We start from the raw sequence: 21,084 nt of genomic DNA on the forward strand, positions 1-21,084 counted from the left end.
TAAGTCAGAAAGAGAAAGACAAATACCGTATGCTAACACATATATGTGGAATTTAAGGGAAAAAATGTCATGAAGAACCTATGGGTAAGACAGGAATAAAGACACAGACCTACTAGAGAATGGACTTGGGGATATGGGGAGGGGGAAGGGTAAGCTGTGACAAAGCGAGAGAGTGGCATGGACATATATACACTACCAAACGTAAGGTAGATAGCTAGTGGGAAGCAGCCGCACAGCACAGGGAGATCAGCTAGGTGCTTTGTGACCGCCTGGAGGGGTGGGATAGGGAGGGTGGGAGGGAGGGAGACGCAAGAGGGACGAGATATGGGAACATATGTATATATACAACTGATTCACTTTGTTATAAAGCAGAAACTAACACACCATTGTAAAGCAATTATACCCCAATAAAGATGTTAAAAAAAAAAAAAGTGAGGGAGTTGCTTTTCTTACTCAATTAAAGGCAGTTACCTGCTGAGTATATAAAGGATTCAACGCTTAAGAAGCTGGGAAAGGAAAGGGTAAGAGAGGTGGTTGGGCTAGAATCTTAAACGTGGCGTCATGAGACAGAGTTCAAGTCTCAGATGTGTTACCTTGGGCTGGCCACCAAACTTGAGACTTTTCTCAGAGAGTTGTTAAAAGATTAAGTAAGATAATAAACATGTAAATTATAAAGCACTTCTTAAACAAGAGAAGCTTGGAACATCTACCATGGGAAATATGATAGAGCATAAATAAGAGATGAAGCAAAGCATGACCAGGCATCAGGGAGGGTTGAGATGGAGTTCAGAGCAAGAATATATAGCAAACCCAAGTCTGCACAGTTTTTGTGACTCACCCCAGCATACTGGAGAGGAGAAAGCAGATTCTGAGCCAGTAGGTATGGAGAAGGACAAGAAGCTGAAGAAATTTAGGTAAGGACTATTTTAAGACCTTTGTAGGCATGCGTACTTTGGGAAAGAACATGTAATTTACATATAAAAGTGGCATTTGACTCACTGACATGTTATATTTTGGATATGGCCAAACATTTCAATTTTTATTACAGTTTCTTTTCATATTTCAGAGTCAGGTTTTTGTTCGTTTGTTTCAGATTCCATATTTCTTAAAGCTTAGGCTGCAGGCTCTGTGTCTACAGCACGAAATGGATAATGAAGACATCAATGAGACAGTTGCCCATTGGGTCCAAATCAAGTAGGGAAAGTCATTAACAAAGCAAGCAGTGACACAGATAATCAGACATCCTACACGGGCTTAAGATAAGGAGAACAAGTGGAGGGTAAGGAGCCAGAGTGTTACCATTTCTGTAATTCTAGAGGTACAGGTCCTAGATCCCAGGTGTAGCAAATCCCCCATAAGGCCAAATCAGGAGACTCCTCGTAAGGACACTATAAGAAGACAAAGAAACTGTGAAGGAAAGAGTGCCTGGTGTGTTCATCTTCCCATTAGTTTCTGAGCCCACAAAGGACTTATCCCTCTTTGACATCTTCCACTATCCACTGTGACCGGTCACGGGCCGCCCCTGATTGATAAAAACAGCGGACAAACTTGCCCTGCTTCTCTTACACAAACTGTAGAATTCTGGACGAAAAACAACCCCTTAGTCATCTGCACCTCTGGCTCCGACGGACGAAACAACGGCTTCTCCAGCCCCAGGGAATCTGGAGTTGAGCTCCCGGGCGCTGGCCGAACGAAGGCAACGCTAGACCTGGGTCCAACGGTCTCCCTGACGCGTCCTCAGAACCAGTCTGGCCCGGAAAATGCCAGGAGCCGGCAAGCCGCTTCTAGAAGCTCTGGTAACCAGCACGCTAGGCCTCGAGGACTCCTTAACTAAAATAAGCTGGGAGGCCCAGAGGGGAACTCGCAGGCTCTCGGCCGCGCAGAGGGAAAAACGCCAGCCTCCTGCTTCAACTCCCAGCAAGCCCTAGGGCAGAGCTCGGGACCACCTGACAGCGCCACCCACCAATGAGAGGGCGCACGCTGGGTTGGTGGGACCAATCCATGGGCGCAAAGGAGGCCGTACCCGTGGCACATCAGCGCGGCTTTTTAAGTGGTACTCTAGCCTCTCTGGTAGCCACAGCCGTAGAGAGGGAGACAGTCGCCGTGAAATGGTGACGCTGGCTATACTATGCCGCTCACTCCCAGCTTTACTCTTTTTCTCCTCCGAGCCCCAAGCCCTCAGGCCGCCCCGCCTCCCGCCCTTCGTTTGATCCCGCCCCTCCCCGGAGAGGACAGGCGAAGATGTGCAATTTCCAAAGTTTATTGGATGCAGATGGTGTTACTCTGGAGGGTGGCGGGGCCTGCAGCGGCAAGGGCCGCCCCTCTCGGACGGTGATTGGGCTCGCCTGAGTAGCCCCGGGCTGGGATTGGTGCGAGGAGGGGCCAGGGTCGTCGGGAAACTTGGACCTAAGGGTGGGGAGGCGGTGGCAACCGAGGAGCCGGTGGGGTCTCGTAGGTCCCTCGTCCGCCGCGTGCCTTCCGCGGAGGGCCCAGTCGAGGGAAGGAGTGGGAGGCGCCCCTACCTCATCACGCGGGGGCGGGGGTGGCACTTGTCGTGTGTCGGGCGCGGGACCAGTGGGGCGGGCGGTGGGAGGGGCTGGTAGTGGAGGGTTATGGAAGTGCAGGGGTTCTCGACAGCAGGACTAGCTGGAGACCTAAATCTGTAAGCGCTTCCGGGGAGGAGGACTTGGGGAGACAGAGGAGGGCGTGGGCGTGTCTGGTATGGAATGCCTTGCAAAGGAGGGGGCCTTGCTGAGATCTGTGGGTGGTTCCTTTGAGGAATCCTTTTCTTCCTTTCTGCCCTTTGATTTGCCAGAGGGAGAGTCCCCGTGGCTTCCGTTCAAGTTTTGGAAACTTTCACTTTGGGTGGGCCTAATCACATACTACTTCATTATAGAACTGCCCAGAGCCTTTTCTGATACTGAGCACAAACGTAGGGAATATGGCAGAAAAAAGGAAGCCACTGCTGGGCTTCGTGGGCAAACTCCCCAGTGGGACCACACCTGGAAACTCAGGCAAGACTCGCTGCCCTTTGTGCATGGGGCTTTTCAAAGCCCCCAGGCTCTTGCCTTGTTTGCACACAGTTTGCACCACCTGTCTGGAGCAGCTGGAACCCTTCTCAGTAGTGGACATCCGAGGGGGAGACTCTGACACAAGCTCTGAGGGGTCAGTATTCCAGGAACTCAAGCCACGCACTCTGCAGCCGCAAATTGGCATCCTCTGTCCGGTATGTGATGCTCAGGTGGACCTGCCCATGGGTGGAGTGAAGGCTTTAACCATAGACCACCTGGCCATGAATGATGTGATGCTGGAGAGTCTGCGTGGGGAAGGCCAGGGCCTGGTGTGTGACCTGTGCAGCGACAGGGAAGTGGAGAAGAGGTGTCAGACCTGCAAAGCCAATCTCTGCCACTTCTGCTGCCAGGCTCATAGGTAAAGATGGGATACCCCACCTGGTGTGGCTTAAGAACGGAGTACAAAGAGGTGTCAAGACAGAGAAATAACCTTGGTGAGCAGATGGCAAGGAAAGCTTGAATTCCATGGAAGGTCAGAGAGCAATATACAGTGTGATTACAGATATTCCAGAACAGTAGTTAACTCCTGCAGCCTCTATATAATACCCATGATAATTATAGCATCAAAGGTTTGCAGAGTCCTTTTCAGTTTACAAAGCACATTTACCCTTTCCTTGGATCATCAATCATTTGTATAGTGCATAATTGTACTGGGTGCTAGAGAAAGTGAATGAGTATAATGACAAAGCCCCTGCCCTCGATCTCGTTGGATCCTTGCAACTCATAGAAAAGCAGGCAATGTTTTCATCCCTATTTATTATTTGAGGAAACTGAAGCTCAGTAGCATGTGATTTGCCAAGGTCCCATAGCTGGTAAGTAGTGTCTAACAGAACTGAATTTAAAATCGAGATCTTCTGACTGCCTTCTATGCTCTTGCTACTAATTTCTGCTGCCTTCCCAGTATAAGGTGCTGGTTAGTGGGGCACAGCCTCAGCCTTTGCCTTGTACCCTAGTGTTACTCTGGAACTTGGTGAGGTGGGCTGGTAGGTGCGTATTGGTGTGCAGATTATGTCTTTTAGGGTGTGTGGTGAACAGTTTGTCACATAAATCACTTTGTCCCCTTCAGACCCCCTTCCCCCATTCCAGAACATCACAGTGTAAGATGGCCAAGGTTTTGGGATTAGCCTACCGTGGTTTTTAAGTTCTGCCTTCCATGTGTTTTCTGGCCTCACCAACAGAACAAGTTAGTAGTCTTCGGTCTTTCTATTTTTAACTTGTTTTTGGACTACTTTGCTGCCTGCTAAACAGCTGCCCCTATTTTGTCTACAACCACTCTTCTGGTGCCGGAATAGGCATGTAAGCTTGATGTTGCTATAATGCTAACGGGGAAAATCTGAACAGTTACCATGGTTTCTAGGGATTTCCCTGAATCTCTAGAGGGCTACAGAAAGGGGGAATTAGAGGTTTGATTTTACTGACCACTGACCACTCTCTCTAATAATGTTGATGACTCTTGTTGAGGAAAATTCTAGCTTGCTGCTTTGGGTGATGTAGGCGCTAGTCAAAGGAAATGCTTTACCAGAGTGTTAGGTGGAAGCTGAGGGAGACCGTCGTGGCCAGCTAGCTGCTTTTTAATTGCCTGAGGCTTATTGCTGTGCCATCTGGCACAGGTCTGGTCTCTTGCTGCTGGGTCTCCACTGTGCTCTCCCCTCTAGCTTGCTGCAGGAGTAGGCTGAGGGTCTTGCCTAAACTTGACAAATTAATTCTTTGGGGAAAGTTCCAGGATGTAGCCTTAGCATTGCAACCTCTGGCAAAGTCAGGTGCCCAGTCAGAGAGCCCTAGCCTACTGTCATTTAATCCTATACAACAGCCCTTTCAGGTAGGTATTATCCCCACGGTACAGAAGAGGAACTGGAATCCTAGAGGGTCATGTGGTTAGTAAGAGGTTAGAATGAGGAACCGAACCCAGATTTGCTGGACTTCAGAGCGCGTGCTCTTAAAACTGCCGGACTGTTTCCCAAGTAGAGTTGTCCCCTCATTTCCCGTCCCTGACTCTGTTTGCCCCTAGGCGGCAGAAGAAGACGACTTACCACACCATGGTGGACCTGAAAGACTTGAAAGGCTACAGCCAGATTGGGAAACCCATTCTGTGTCCCGCTCACCCTGCGGAGGAGCTGAGGCTGTTCTGTGAGCTCTGCGACCAGCCCGTGTGCAGGGAATGTATGGTGGGGGGGCACCGGGAGCACCCCTGCGACCTCGCCAGCAACGTTGTCCACAAGCACGGGGACTCCGTGCGGGAGCTCCTCAAAGGCACCCAGCCCCACGTGGAGGCCCTGGAGAAGGCGCTGGCACAGATCAAAGGGACCAACCGCGCCCTGCAGGAACGGGTGGAGGCCGTGGCCGCCGATGTCCGCAGCTTCTCTGAGGGCTACATCAAGGCCATCGAGGAGCATCGGGACAAGCTGCTGAAGCAGCTGGAAGCCATCCGGATCCAGAAGGAGAACTCCCTGCAGCTGCAGAAGGCACAGCTGGAGCAGCTGCTGGCAGACATGCAGACCGGAGTGGAGTTCACCGAGCACTTGCTGACCAGTGGCTCCGACCTGGAGATCCTCATCACCAAAGGGGTGGTCATGGAACGGCTCACAAAGTTGAACAAAGTGGCATACAGTGCCCGTCCTGGAGTGAACGAGAAGATCACCTTCTCTCCTAAGGAGAAAGCGGGCCTGTGCCGTGGCTATGAAGTTTATGGGGCCATCAATACCAAAGAGGTCGATCCAGCCAAATGTGTCCTTCAAGGGGAAGGTAGGAAGGCATTTCCCACTGGCATTGAGAGGACAGTGGACAAGACATGGTGTTAAAGACATGTGGCTTTTTCAGCCATGGCCTTCATTTAGCTAGGGAGAGAGACATATGGATCTGATGGATGGTCACCCCACCCTTGTCCTTTTCTTTCTGATTTGTTCTGGTCAGGGTACAGTTAAGATCCCTACAGGGGTGAAGCTTGACCCTTTTCCAGTGGAGAAAAGTAGTAACTACCAAGGAACTCAAGGATCATGCTGTTTCTCTCAGATGACAGGACAGAGGCAGTGCCCATAGGAGATAACAGCATAGACCTCAGGGCAGGGCAGAATCCTGCCTGTTCAGAGAGGATGGCTTGGACCAAATTCTGAAGAGAGTTTCTGAGGAGTGAGGATGACAGGATTATGGTTTGCTTTCTTCTATGCCCTTTTTGGTTCATGTAAGCCACATGTTGTCATTTGAAGGAAAACGGTAGGCATTTCAGTCAGTAGAGGGGAAAAACAATTTCTTTTGACCACATTGATCAAACATGTATTTCACAGATCAGTCCTCACAGGAAGACTCTACTGTAGAGTCATCCTAACTGGCACAGGAATTCTTACCTGTTCGGGGGTCACAGATCCCTTTGAGAATGATCTCTCCCCAAGAAACACCCATTAATTTGGGCATACAATTTCAGGAGATTCTTAGACCCTTCATCGGGCCTCATAGTAGTTCACGAACCCCAGGTTAAGAAGCCTGTTTCATCTGACTTCCGGACCAGAGGCTGTAGCTATTGAATATGCCCCCAACACCATGGCACAGCTACCACGCTGTGGAGGACTTCACAGCATGAAGAGTCCCAGGTGGTCACCCTGTACCCCCTGCCTCTTCCAGCAGGATCTGCAGCTCAGAGAGGGTAGTTTGGGGTTACCAGCCCCTCTCAATGTGTCCAGAGGTTTTTTTCCTCTGAATACATACATCAAGCCTGAGTATTTTCAAAGCTTCCTTAAGGCTGAAATTAAGGTCCAGGATCCTATATGATCCAAGAGCAGCTGCTGGCTGAGACAGAAGCAGGCTCACCGGGAGCGACTCCCAAGAGGTATGCCTGGGAGAAAAGAAAGGGAGGAAACTGGAAACACAACCTTTTGTTCTAAAGAGAAAAGGCAAGATGGTGTCTGATCTGGGGATACAGTCACGGCAGTTGGCCTTTGAGGTGAGGATGGAGTGTTTATCTTCCGCAGATCTCCACAGAGCCCGTGAGAAACAGACAGTCTCTTTCACCGTCATTTGTAAGGATGCAGCAGGAGAGAGCATGGGCAGGGGAGGAGAGAACATTCAAGTCGCAGTAGTCCCTAAAGATAAGAAAGACAGGTTTGTATTATACACTCAGGCGTCACAGGTAATGAGCGGTGATGCGACTGGAAACCCGAGGTCCTTTGCAGTAGTGGGGCTGTAACTGCAGTAGTTCAGCCTACCTCCCCATGATGCCATTGAAAAGTGCAATAGGACCAAGTGGACCAGATGTGTTTCCTTGTGTGGGTTTTAGGCCTGTATACAATTCTCTCCCAAAGGTCTGATCTGCCCCTCAGACTGTCTTCATCCCAAGCTTCAAATAGACTGAAAAATATTCCGTGTTAGACTGAATGGCGCCCTTCTCAAAATTCAGCCTCACTTTGCTACTAAACTGTTCTGGGAGCAAAGTTATACGTCTCTGAAATTAGAGGAGGGAGGAGGGAGGACGAAGGGCAGGAGGGTACAACAGAAGCTGAGGGGAGAGAACACAGTGATGCTTTCAAGGCATTCGTCAGAACATCAGATTAAATCAGCATTTATGTTGCTTACCTTCTGTTGTAAAATTAATTTCCGAGACAAGTAGAAGATACATCCTGCTTGGGGGACATTTAAAATTAATACTGGATTTATGGTGTAGAGCAGGGGTCTGCAGCCCCGTTAGGAACCGGGCCGCACAGCAGGAGGTGAGCGGCGGGTGAGCAAGCGAAACTTCATCTGCTGCTCCCCATCGCTCGCATTACCGCCCGAACCATGCCCCCATCCGTGGAAAAATTGTCTTCCACGAAACCAGTCCCTGGTGCCGAAAAGGTTGGGGACCGCTGGTGTAGAGTTTACATCCTAAAATAGTGGGCAACTGAAGCAGGCTTGTGAGAATGAGTGATATTTTTGAACTCTCACCTCCATCCAGTCCAGTCAAAACGATGGTCCACGATAACAAGGATGGGACATACTACGTTTCCTATACCCCCAAGGAACCTGGCATCTATACTGTGTTCGTCTGTGTCAAGGAACAACATGTGCAGGTGAGTGAGACCTTACCTGTGCTTCCCTGACCTCCTTTCACCCTGGCCCCCCTGGGTTTTGTCATCTTAGGATGTGGAGACATTTCTCACAGGATCAGCTGTATAGAGGCCTTGAACAGGATTCTCTTCTTTCTTATTTCATCTCACTTTAGAAATGGCCCAGATTTTGCAGCTCTTATTCTTACGAGAGGATGCTGGTGACGATTAAGAACTCTCTATCCCTACTTTACCTCCTGGCAGTTGTGCTTGTAATTTATCATTCTCCCAGTTTGTTGGAATTCTTAATTTGGGAAAGATGCCTTGATCAGAGGGGCCAATCTACCAGCGGACAAGCATACACACGTTCGAGCAATATAATCTAGCTCAGGATATTCCAGCTTTTTCAGACTATGACCAGACATGGACTTACTGGAACACCATTGGGAGAGTTATGCCCTCTCTTCTTGACTGACCAGTCATCTCTCTGCCTAACCATCTGCCCAGATAATTCTCTACTCTGTTTATATGTATATGCTTGTCTGTTACCTCCACAGATACATGTAACACTTTCTGGTGTAGAGATTATGAATTTTTAAAAATTGGGTAATACTCAACACGTCCAGCAGAATCTCTGCTGACATTCGAGCTGTCAGAGGTTTCCCCCAACCAGAAATCAACACTGACAAGGACAATAAAACACCATAGAGCATCATGATGTGTTAGACTTGTGGTCTGTGCCCTAGGAAGACTCATATTCAATAGCCACTTGCTGCTTGCCTAATTACAGGATGTCAGACGGGTTAGGTGTTTTTTTTTTTTAATTTATTAATTATTTATTTGTAAATTTATTTATTTTATCTATTTATTTTGGCTGCATTGGGTCGTCATTGCTCCGCACGGTCTTTCTCTAGTTGTGGTGAGTGGGGGCTACTCCTCATTGTGGTACGCGGGCCTCTTATCGCAGTGGCTTCTCCCATTGCAGAGCATGGGCTCTAGGCACACGGGCTTTGATAGCTGTGGCGCGCAGCCTCAGTAGTTGTGGTGCGCAGACTCAGTAGTTGCGGCACATGGGCCCAGCCGCTGCGCGGCATGTGAGATCCTCCCGGACCAGGGCTCGAACCCGTGTCCCCCGCATTGGCGGGTGGACTCCCAACCACTGCGCCACCAGGGAAGCCTGGGTTAGGTGTTTTTACAAACATTATTTCACTTTTCCTCCAAATCACTGAGGCATAAGGATCATCATCCAACTGGGCCGAGAAAACAAACTTGCCACAATACACAGTACCTGTGTGGCAAAATCATAATTTGAACCCATAGCTTTGAACTCCAGGTTGTTTTTAAAATAGATTGTAAACTCTTTAAAGGAAGAGAGATTTAACACTTGAAAGGCTTCTAAGGTGCCAGCCTCTCTGCTTTGTGCTTTTGCAGAACGTGTGGTTCTCATGCAGGGACAGGCACATAACAACAGTTATTAAATATTTACTGTTTAACATAGGGTAGAAATTGGAGAATGGAAGTTATCCTTGAAGGAAAAGAGGCAGGAGAGTTTCTAATCTGAGATTTTTTTTTTTTTTTTTTTTTTGCGGTACGCGGGCCTCTCACTGCCGTGGCCTCTCCTGTTGCGGAGCACAGACTCTGGACGCGCAGGCCCAGCAGCCATGGCTCACGGGCCCAGCTGCTCCACGGCACGTGGGATCCTCCCGGACCGGGGCACAAACCTGCGTCCCCTGCATCAGCAGGCGGACTCCCAACCACTGTGCCACCAGGGAAGCCCAATCTGAGAATTATTAACCACAGGCTTTTAACCTTCCTCCCTTCCATCTATCTTCACCAACCCAGAGTAAAGGGGATGGGTAAACAGTTGTGTCCAGGATGGAGGGATGGAAGGAGAGGAGCTGGCTCAGTATGTGAGGGGAGGGGGTGTGTGGCCGAGAAACTGGAGAAAGGACCACAGATGTCCTCACCTTGTGGTTGTGTGCTCTATAGTTACCCAAGCTTGCTCAGGAATGGAGGTGATAGAGACCAAGGTCAGTGACGTGAAAGCACAGTTGGGTTTCCTAGTGCATCAGGTGGTATGCATGCTGGGAGAGCAGCACGGATTCCTTGACTCCCCCTCTCACTGCATTTGTATCTGGCCCCGTCCAGCTCAGCACCCAGCTGGTTGCTGTCCCCCAGTCGCTGTTTCCCTCCTGCTGTCCTCGTCCCTCCAGGGACAGGCCCTGCGACTTACACTCCGTTTAGTATGTGTGATGCTCAGCACACCCCTGTTGACTCACAAGGTGCTGTTCTTTGCTCTTGGTCTGAACATTGAAGGGCTCACCATTCACTGTGACCGTGAGGAAACGGCACCGCTCACACCCAGGCGTGTTTCACTGCTGCACGTTCTGCTCCAGCGGAGGCCAGAAGACTGCTCGCTGCGCATGTGGAGGCACCATGCCGGGTAAGGAGAACCAGTCGCTCCTGAAAGCCCTCGCTCTCCCTCTGCTGCTGTCTCCCGGTGGCGGGATCAACTACCACAGCGACCAGCTTCGGGGTGTTCAGACTTAGGCTTTGTTTCTAGAAATGCAGTCTGTGCCTATAAATATATCACAGTTCTAAAAGTTTCATTTAAAGCTTCTTGTTCTGGAAACTGAAATAGCAAGCTGCAAAGTTCTGAGTTTTTTAGTTTTGATACAGTTCACTAATCCTAGGAGCCCTGTGCTTCTCCTAGAATGCTCGATTTCAGCCTGTACCCTTTCCAACAGCCTGAGCAGTGTCAAAGATGTAAACCCGCTCCGTTCCTTTTAAAACCTTAGAGAAATTCCAAACAAGGCAGGGATGGGAGAACAGATGAATAAATTAACTGAACCAGGTCTGGCTCTTTTCTTGGGGGCAGGGTGGGTGGGCAAGAGGGTCAGCTCAGGCAAGAGATCTAATTATTTTCAGTATTCTGTGGTATCCTTACTCCAATGGTGGGCCTTAAGATAGGCTCTTGTAAACGTTCGTATAAACACTTCAGGATCTATTTTGTTTATTTCCACCACTCTGCACTTCCCTTTCATCTAGATTATGTTACAGTTAAAATCCAAACCAGTTCTTCTCCTTGAGTTAGCAGTGTTAAAATAACACTCTTCTTAGAACTTCAGCTAACCTTAATTGATTTGCTGTCATCAGTCTTGAGAGTTCTCCTGACTACAGAGGCACCGAATAGCTTGTTCCTCTCTCCGGGTTTTTATTAGACGTTTTCACGTCCATGAGTCTGAATGTCGCCAGGAGCATTAATTTCCATGGTAACTGCTGGACTTTCCTCTAATGGTGGTTCTCCCCTCTCCTCTTTGAACCATGCAGGTGGGTACCTAGGCTGTGGCCACGGACACAAAGGCCACCCGGGGCGCCCCCACTGGTCGTGCTGTGGGAAGTTTACCGAGAAGTCAGAATGCGCATGGGCAGGTGGGCAGAGCGCAGCAAGGAGTGTACTGAGGACGGTGGCCCTCTGACGGCTTCCTAGGTCTGTGGTCATAGCTGCGGCCAGCACGGCTTCAGATCACCAGAGAACCCCTGACCTTAATTCTGAAGAAACTGATGGAATTAAAAACAAAGTGCCTTATGTTATACCCTCGAGTCCAAGTACCTTTTTGTGAGTTACTCACTGATTGTACGTCCAGGTGGTCGAGCACCAGAGACCACGCTACGTTTCTCTTCTTCGTGGCCAAAGGTCTTTGGGGGAGGGGAGGCAGTCAGCTGTCTGGTTAAAGTTAATACCAGATGGTGCCCCTCATTAGTGTCCTTTTAAAACATATATACTGTAGTCCAGTAGGAGAGCGACTGTACAAAATGGCTGAAATAGATTCGAGAATCATACAGTGTCTATCTTAGTTCATCTTCAAAAGCAGACATCTTTGAAACTAGCAGTTGTTAATCAAAGCTGGCTTTATAGGAGTATAATGTATGCATTACTGTTTTAAAACAGTGTCAGTGTGTGCATGTTTTTGTATGACTGAGCCCATTCATTGTTAAGTCTAATAAACTTGTTAGAAAAACTGTACTCATGTAGACTAGCAATATAGTATGTAGATGTGATCTCAGTTGTAAACAGAAAAATCTAATTGAATAAACTTTGTATCACCCCCTCAAAAAGAAAAAAAATGTCCTTTCTGTACCAAGGAGGCTCCTTTCTGTTTTGTACAGACATGGAGGTACCCATGCCATTGGAATTTAGCGCTCACGGGGGTAATTTAGTTCCTCACTTTTTGACGTATAACTTTCTTATTTCTCCCTGAGCTACGTGTTAGATATTTCCCTCAGAGAATAAAAACCTCCTTTCCTCGTATCCACTTGTTGCTAGCACACTTTAAATGGATTATAATGTGATATTGCTGTTTAGGTGGAGGTCCGCCACTTCCCCTCTACACCACGTTCATCTCGTAACCCCAGAGCCTAGAAGATTAGTGTGTGGTCAGGGGCAGACACGTAGTCGGTAAATAAAGGGGAATGCTGCTGAAATAGGACCTCATAAATTCCTTGCAGATGTACTCATGCCAGGCGATCCAGATACCTTCCTCGTCCTCACATCTCTCACCCTCTTTGCCTTTTAAAGAACCGTCTTCAGTTTTGTCTGTATACCTAGGACGGTAACTAGAAGCTTTGACTCCTAGAGCATGCCTGCTTAACTGAAGAGGATTCTTGGGAGAGGAAGTACACAGCACTGGTGCCCCAGCCCTGCCATGGTCTTCACTGTATATAGTTTGTGTGTTCTTCTGGGACACTTGATTTCTTATATGGCAAAAACTCAGCATGTATTAAATATAATTATTGAAATCTGCAATGTAAGATCCATTAAGAAGTAACTCATTGGAATGGTGAATTGGGTCAGGCAAAGGAAGTGAAATAATTAGACAAAACACACTGTCAGGTCATCCTGGAAACATTTCCTCCTTAAGGCTGATAGACGTGAGCTACATTGTAGCTGTAAATATAAAGATATTTACTTATATTTTCTGGAAAGATTCCCTTCAGCCCTCTCTCTGACCAAAATCTGATATTCCCAGAAGACCCTGATGGCCCTGTAACCCTCTGAAATTATTATTTGCTCTTCCCCACTCCTCATAATCACTGGGCCCAGAGGTCAGGTAGGAGTCCTTTAGCTCAGCACTGCTGCTTTAAGATCAGTGGTTATCAACTGATGTGACTTTGTCCCCCAAGGATGTTCAGTAAAGTCTCAGGCATTTTTCCTTGCCACAGCTGGGGGCAGACTGCCACTAGCATCTCTTGGGTAGAAGTCAGAAATGCTGCTTATGCTCAGTTCTGGCCAGCTTCCCACAATGAAGAATTATTCAGTTCGAAGTGTTAAATAGCGCTGCTGTCGAGAAATCCCGTTCTAGACCATTATTCCGCCTCCTTTAAAAACGGCCAGCCTTGGGCTTCCCTGGTGGCGCAGTGGTTGAGAGTCCGCCTGCCGATGCAGGGGACACGGGTTCGTGCCCCGGTCCGGGAAGATCCCACGTGCCGCAGAGCGGCTGGGCCCGTGAGCCATGGCCGCTGAGCCTGCGCGTCCGGAGCCTGTGCTCCGCAACGGGAGAGGCCACAGCAGTGAGAGGCCCGCGTACCGCAAAAAAAAAAAAAAAAAAAAAAAGGCCAGCCTTGAAGCTCAGGCCTTTATGCAAGTTGTTACCCCTACGTGGTTCAGCCATCCACAGAGCCCCGAGTCATTCCCCCTTTTTCCTTGAAGATTTTAGCACCTAACTTGCTGCTACTCCAGTACTAGTCCTCATCAGTCTTAGAATAATTCAATATCCACGAAGACATCTTAACCCCATGACTCTAATGTTCTTTTCTCCCTCACGCAGCAGTCATACCCTAGACCTCGATTCCAGCTGCTCCCTCTGCATAATCTCAATTTCAAGCATCCTGCAACCACGACCTCCCATCTTTCCAGCTCACCCACCTGGCTCTACTAATTCTTCTACCTCCCTAGAATCCCCAGTGCAGTGGCCACCTTCCCACTATTCCCCTCCCCCGCCTCATGTCCTTTCCTTCATCCTCACTCAGTTTAGACTCTACAGAGCATCATCACACTCTTGCAGGTAGTCTCCCCCTGTCCTTTTTGCCTGGCAAAACCCCAGATTAGATCCAGATCTCCATCTAACCCAAGTGAATGATCCTGGAGAAGAACACGAATGTACGATGACTAGTCTCCCTTTAAATCTATGACCACTGATCTTGATGGGCTCTTAGCATTGCCCGGTAGTCTGACATGTCTCTAGTCCATTTATTCTCCACTCTTCCAGGCAATTGTATTTCCTACTTTCTTCTCCTCAAATTGCAATTTGTACTGCACTTCCCCTCTCCACTTATGATCTTGCTTCCTATTTCACCAAGAAAACAGGAGAATTCAGAAGAGAATTTCCTGACCTTCCCACCATATCTACAAATCTACCTATATGCCTATCAAAAGCAAACTTTTATATGAGCTCTCATTCCATCTCTACAACCCAGGAACGTTGCTCCGGTAATTTCCCCCTCTACTGGATTGCTAATTTCAGAAAATAAACATGCTACAATATTCCCTATCTTAAAAAACAAATTTCCCTTGATTTTTGTATGAGACTTCTAGGGCTGCCATATAGAATACCACAGACTGGGTGGTTTGAACAACAGAAATTTCTTTTCTCACAGTTCTGGAGGCTGGAAGTCCAAGGTGCCAGCGGGGTTGGTTTCTCCTGAGGCCTCTCCCTGGCTTGCAGATGGCCACCTTCTCCTGTGTCATCACGTGGCCTTTTTTCTGCACATGCATCCCTGATGTCTCTCCTTCTTCTTATTGACACCAATCCTACTGAATTAGGGTTCACCCATATGATCTCATTTAACCTTAATTATCTCCTCTCTTCTTATTGACACCAATCCTACTGAATTAGGGTTCACCCATATGATCTCATTTAACCTTAATTATCTCCTTAAAGGCCCTGTCTCCAAATACAGTCACATTGGGGGCTAGGACTTCAATCTATGAATTTGCAGGGAACACAGATCAGTCCATAAGAACTTTTTCATCCCCCTCTGACAGCTGCTCCGTTTTTCTGCTTCCCTTTAAAAAGACCTCAAAAAAAATTTGTTTGCTATCTCTACTTCCCCTCCTTGAATTCTCTTGGATCTAACCCAGTCTTTATTCCTCACCACTCCACTGAAACAGCTCTTGTAAAGGTCACCTGTAATATCCATGTTATGGAATCCAATGGTCAGTTCTTGATCTTTATCCTCTTTGACCTATCAACAGCATTTAACACAGGTGATCACTTTCCCCTCCAAGAAAGATCTTCTTTACTTGGTTTATCTGGCATCACTCTTCTTCATTAAAAAATTTATTATTTATGTATGTATGTACGTACGTATGTATGGCTGCGTTGGGTCTTTGTTGCTGTGCACGGGCTTTCTCTAGTTGCGCCGAGCGGTGGCTACTCTTTGTTGCAGTGCGCGAGCTTCTCATTGCGGTGGCTTCTTTTGTTGTGGTTGTGGAGCACAGGTTCTAGGCGTGTGGGCTTCAGTAGTTGTGGCACAAGGGCTCAGTAGTTGTGGTTCGCGGGATCTAGAGCACAGGCTCAGTAGTTGTGGTGCACGGGCTTAGCTGCTCCGCGGCATGTGGGATCTTCCCAGACCAGGGATTGAACCCGTGTCCCCTGCGCTGGCAGGCAGATTCTTATTCACTGCATCACCAGGGAAGTCCCGCATCACTCTTTTTAATCACTTATCTCATTGACTTCCTTTCTCTAGTTCCTCATCTCTCCAGTCTCTACACATTTAAGAGCTCCAAGGATTAGTTCCTGCATTTTTATCTTCCCCCCCACTTCCTAGGTGATTTCATCCTCTCATGAGTTTAAGTACCTTTTATATACCGATGACTCCTAAATTTATCTCCAGCTCCAAACTCCATATGATTATATCCAAGAGCTTACTTAACATCTCCACTTGGATGTATCATAGGCACCTCATCTTTAAGATGTCCAAAACAGAACTCTCAATTTCTAATTCTCACTGCCCAACTGACCACCAGCACCAAAGTGTTTTTCCTGCAGTCTTCTCCATCTCTTTGAAAGGAATGTCCAAATCCACTCTTACAGGGGGTGGAGCCAGTCACCTTGGAAACATCCTTGACTCCCCTCTCAGGCATTACGTCCAATCCACTGGCAAATCCTATCTGCCATCCCTTCAAAATACGTCTGCTGGGCGCTGCTCTCTGCCTACACTGCTAACCACACCAGTCTGAGATACCATGATTTCTCACCTGGACTTCTGCAGTGGCCTTCTAACTAGTCTCTCTGCTCTCACGCTCAACTGTCTACAGTCTATTCTCCACCCAACAGTCCTTTTAAAATACATCAGATCGTGTCACTCGTCTTGCTCGACAACCTCCGAAGGCCTCCCATCTTACTCAGAACAGCCTTTACATCAGCATGTAAGACCCTGCAGGACCTGGATCCTTGCTCTTCTCTCTTTCCTACCCATCCCCCCACCCCCATCACTCTATTCCAGCCAAGCTGGCCTGCCTGGGGCCCCTCAAACTCTGTCTTGAAGCCTTTGCAATCACTGCCCCTCCACCCGGAATGCCCTTCTCACGGATACCTACATGATTCACTCTCTCATTTTCCTCAGGTTTCTGCTCCTTTGTCAAACACCATCTTATTGGAGAGGTCCCTAACTACCCTGTATAAAATAGCAACTCCCCACCCCAAGACTCCGTATCATCCTTAGTCTGCTTCATCACCATCTAACATATATATATTCTATTTCTTTATTGTCTGTCCTCTTATCCTAGACCATAAGGTCTATGAAGGCAGGGATTTGACATTTATTGACCACTATACTATCCCCATGGAAGACAGTGTCTGGCACATAGTAGAGGCTTAATCAATATTTTGTTGAATGAATAAAGATCTAATTGGTAGAATTTTTGGTTTGGATCTCCTTGGTATCTGTTTCTACAGGCCAGACTTCCCTTCCCTCAGACTGACATTTTTCCTTCAACCAAATACCACTTGGAAAAAAACCTCAGCCTTCTCTCAAAACTGTTGGATAAATTACATGCACCTTAGGGACCAGCCTTGAATTTTCCAATTACCTCAGACATCTAGGGAATTGCTTGCCATGAAGAAGCTTGTTGTTTTACATCATTTTGCCCCATGTGTCTTTTAATGAATCAGATTTCAGAACTGAGGATAAAAAGCTTATCATTTATTTCAGTTGGAAAAAGCTTTTGGTAATTGGATAACTCTACTGTAGATGAAGTTCTATTGCAACAGAAAATATCTATAAGATACCTAGGTTCTGCAAATGCCCTAGCCTTTAAGCAATATTAATGGTAACAGTTCCACTACAGGTATTTAAAGTTTGTGCGGGGGGTGGGGTGGGGGGTGGGTGGAGTGGGGCTCTTATTTGATCTGTGCTACAGTGGAGTGTAAACCTAGCTGAAAGACTTGGCAAAGCAAGACTGATCTGCAGAGCCCAAGATTCCAAGGTGAGGACAAAAAGAAGTCTTAGGATTTAGGAACTGTCCCCAGCGTAACAGAGTGCTTCAGAAACCACCTTTGAGTTGTGAGCACTGAAGCATCAACAAGGTGCAGCAGCATGATGTAAGCTATATCTCTGGTGTTACAGGTAGGAGAAAACGGGCCGCAAATTACAGCCTCCGTCCCCTGGGATGTTGTAACTGGATAAACACCTGGGCCGTCTTGGATAACAAACATACACACATACCTGCCAGCCCACCCATTCTCTAATCTCTAAAATGCAGCAGTCACTCAGCTTTACTCCAGAGGATGTATACCTATGTGTTAGGCTTTTCTCAATTAAGAGGTGGTTGGGTGAAGTGAATGCTAATTAAAAGCAGAATATAGGAAGAGGTGTTTCACTCTTTGCCTTATTAGCTTCTACGTATTGATTTCAATTCCTTCAACACTTCCTCAGAGAAGTTCCCCTTAACTAGGTCAAATCCCTGCTCTAAGCCCTCCCAGCCACGCGGACTCCCCCGCCACTGTAGCACTCATCACAATGGTCACTTCGCAGCCACACGTGATGATCTGATTAATGCCTTCTCCCCTTCTAGGCTGGAAGCCTCAGGAGGACAGGGACTGTTTGGGGTTTTGCTTATCCTTACATTTTCAGTGCCCAGGAGTGCCCTGGCATGTTTAATATATGTTTTTAAATTAATGTATGAATAATTAAGCAGTAAAAGTATTCTTCCCATCCTTCCTTTCATATGTAATCTCTTCCTACACTCAGATTTAGCTAAGCATTCTGGTAAAAAGGACTCAAGCTAGCAAAGATATCATCTTCCCTGTTCCCTGCTAAGGGTTAGGCCGTTCTTTCATTTCCATCCCCGTCCCCTGGCTACTCACTCCGGTGGTACTTTGTACTATAACTGACGCTAATTTCATTTTTACCTATGAAAACATTTTAATCGAGGTCATATGCCTACAAATTCTAAATTCTTATTGTAATTCTCTTTGTGCTTGAAGGAATGCCTTTTAATTCTTTCTGGCTTTCTCTAGGGCTAGATGCTACATAGCAAATAGCAGTACCATATCCCACTCTGTAAACCCAAATTCTCTCAAGGCATTATGGTAGATATCAAGATTTCAGAACACCAGAGGGGCCACACCGAGCACTGGCATTTCCATGACTATCTGTGCAGGATAATCTGGCCTCATCTTTCAGCCCTGCAGAAGCTACTTCATTGCACAAGACAATCAGAGAGAGGGAAGAGCCCAGTATTTATACGTAGCCATTCCAGATCACATACATGACTGCTAGAGGAAGGGGTCATGTCCCACAAAGACATCATTCTACCTATTGTGTTCATAATAACTGGATGGCAACAGGAGTCCTTGGTAAGGCTTTAAAGGGCCCAGGTTCCATTCAGCCATGGCACGCACGATGCCCTTTTTTGATTAACACTGCCAAAGAGAAGTCAAACTATAAACCTTCCATGAAGGCAACTCTGTCACGTAAGAAATACCTTGTAAACTGGGTGCTCAGCAATGTTGCACTTTGGTGACAGATGTTCACCATCTGGCTCTTTCAGCTGCACCCATTCTTCAATTTTATTCTCATATTCCAAGACCTGGTCCCACAGCAATAACACTAGCATTTGGACGGCACTTCATGGTTAACAAAGCATTTATTGTTCTTGCCTAAGTCTGCTGAGATAGGCAGAGAGATGTAAAAAGAAAATCTGACAGTTATGGTGTCACATAAAGGAAGGCTGGTTGACACTGGCAGAATTCATAGGGCAGCACCTCAATTAGATCACTACATTGTGGGATGCTGCCCACTGCTAGAGGGTGCAGAGACCCACCTTGTCATGCCCTGACCTTAAGAAATGGACTCACAGTAACTAAAATGAACGTGAGCCTGAGACAGACACCAGAATGCTACTTATATTATAATTCATGAGACATTTCCACCCCAGGGCTAGGACTGAAGGATGCATGTCTGGTATGACAGTGGTTCCAATTTTTGCTGTATCCGCCTCACATCGATAGCATCTCCCTGTTATAGGAACACCTACCCAAGACAAGACTGAGTGGCTTTGCTAGCTTAGAATCAGAATGAGGAACACTAGAGAAACTATTTAAGATATGAGAAGGAATATCAGAGTAGATTACATTGGTCAATGGGCTCTGAATATCTGAAGATGGTAGGTTATAATCCCTGCAACCATCTTCAGACTAAAAGCAAGAATACTTGAACCTCGAAGTTGACACTGCCTCTCTCCTAAACAGTACCTGGAAAGGACACTGACAGTGTTCACCTAACATGCCTTCTGACTGACATGACCCATCTGTCGATCTGGTCGAATGGGGTATGGTGTGTATGTGTGTTGCTAAATTGCCAGGGGAGCACAGTGAGCTGTATGCTAATCCTCACATCTTACAGATGAAGGAACTGAGGTGCCTGGGGAATCTGCAACTAGCTGAACACCAGACAGTCAGCAAACAGCAGAGGCAGGGTTTGTACGTTCTTGCTGGCCTGGGAGCCGCTGCTTCTCAGGTGACACTCCCTTTGCCCTGGCGTGTTGATCCTACAGCGTAACTCCCGAAGGGTAATCTTACATCCTCCATTTCCCGATTTTACCAGGGACTTCACTACAGCTGCCGAAGTTCTAAAAACAATGCCTACCACAAATGCGGAAACCAAAGTGTAGAGAAGTTAATGATTTTTTCAAGGCTACACCCCAGCTAAGGTGAACCTGGAAGTAGAGTTAAGTCAGAACTCTTCCTTCCAGGCCACCTGTCTTTGCCTCTGTGGGCCTTTAGACCGTGTCCTCAGAGGGCACCTTTGCTTAAACAGGCCCCAGTGCCTCAGCCCATACTGTGACTGGCTTAACACAGGGCTTTGTCACCTAATCCTAACTCAAAGGAGGGCAACAGTTCTATCTAGGAAGAAATACAATTCTTTCTAGCAGAAATTAGCTGAGTAAGTGCCAACGGGAAGAAGGGAATCTGAATAGTTTCCCAAAGTAAGAAATTCTCAAGAGTTTGTATTAGTCAGGATACAAACTGCTATACAAACAAACACCCAAGTCTCATGGTTTTAAAAAAAATTATTTCTTGATCATGTCACAGTCCAATGTAGGTGAGCTAGGGTGAGGAGGGAGGCACACACAGGAAGCTTTGTTCCGATGTCGTTCAGGAACTGAGGCTTACCAGTCTGCCAAGGGGTCCGTGGCCAGCAGTAGGTTAAGAATCTCTGACCTAGTGGCTTCACAAGTCTCTAGGGCCCTGCAGTCATCCATCAGTTCCTTTGTATTCAGTGGGCCAACAAGAGAAGAAACAGCACAAAGAATCACTTGCAAGGTTTCAGAAAGGCAGATAAGAAATGACTTACATCACTTCTCTCCATATTCCACTGACTTAGAACTCAGTAATATGGACCCATGTAACTGCAGTGAAGACTAGGAAATGTAGTCTCTGGTGGCCAGGAGGAAAAGGAAATGGGGGTTAGTGAACACAAAGCATTATCTCTGC

The 21,084-nt window shown here is 47.3% G+C and overlaps 1 protein-coding gene across 1 annotated transcript; it reads left to right on the plus strand.

The window, feature by feature from the left end:
* The first annotated feature begins 2,321 nt into the window (after nt 1-2,321).
* Nucleotides 2,322-12,981, plus strand: TRIM45 (tripartite motif containing 45). The gene is made up of 6 exons (XM_022583962.3): nt 2,322-3,429; nt 5,080-5,813; nt 7,034-7,163; nt 7,993-8,107; nt 10,400-10,526; nt 11,414-12,981. The coding sequence occupies exons 1-6, from the start codon at nt 2,942-2,944 to the stop codon at nt 11,560-11,562; spliced, it is 1,743 nt and encodes a 580-aa protein (XP_022439670.2). The 5' UTR covers nt 2,322-2,941; the 3' UTR covers nt 11,563-12,981.
* Nucleotides 12,982-21,084: the final 8,103 nt, after the last annotated feature.

Source organism: Delphinapterus leucas, chromosome 1, assembly GCF_059928025.1.
Source record: "Delphinapterus leucas isolate spDelLeu-1000000601 "Yukka" chromosome 1, BTC_Dleu_Yukka2, whole genome shotgun sequence".
Classification (NCBI taxonomy): Eukaryota; Metazoa; Chordata; class Mammalia; order Artiodactyla; family Monodontidae; genus Delphinapterus; species Delphinapterus leucas.

Coding starts and splice junctions, on each gene's coding strand:
- TRIM45 (XM_022583962.3), top strand. CDS start 2,942: ATGGCAGAAAAAAGGAAGCCACTGCTGGGCTTCGTGGGCAAACTCCCC. Junction 3,430..5,079: donor TTCTGCTGCCAGGCTCATAG/GTAAAGATGGGA, acceptor GTTTGCCCCTAG/GCGGCAGAAGAAGACGACTT. Junction 10,527..11,413: donor ATGTGGAGGCACCATGCCGG/GTAAGGAGAACC, acceptor TGAACCATGCAG/GTGGGTACCTAGGCTGTGGC.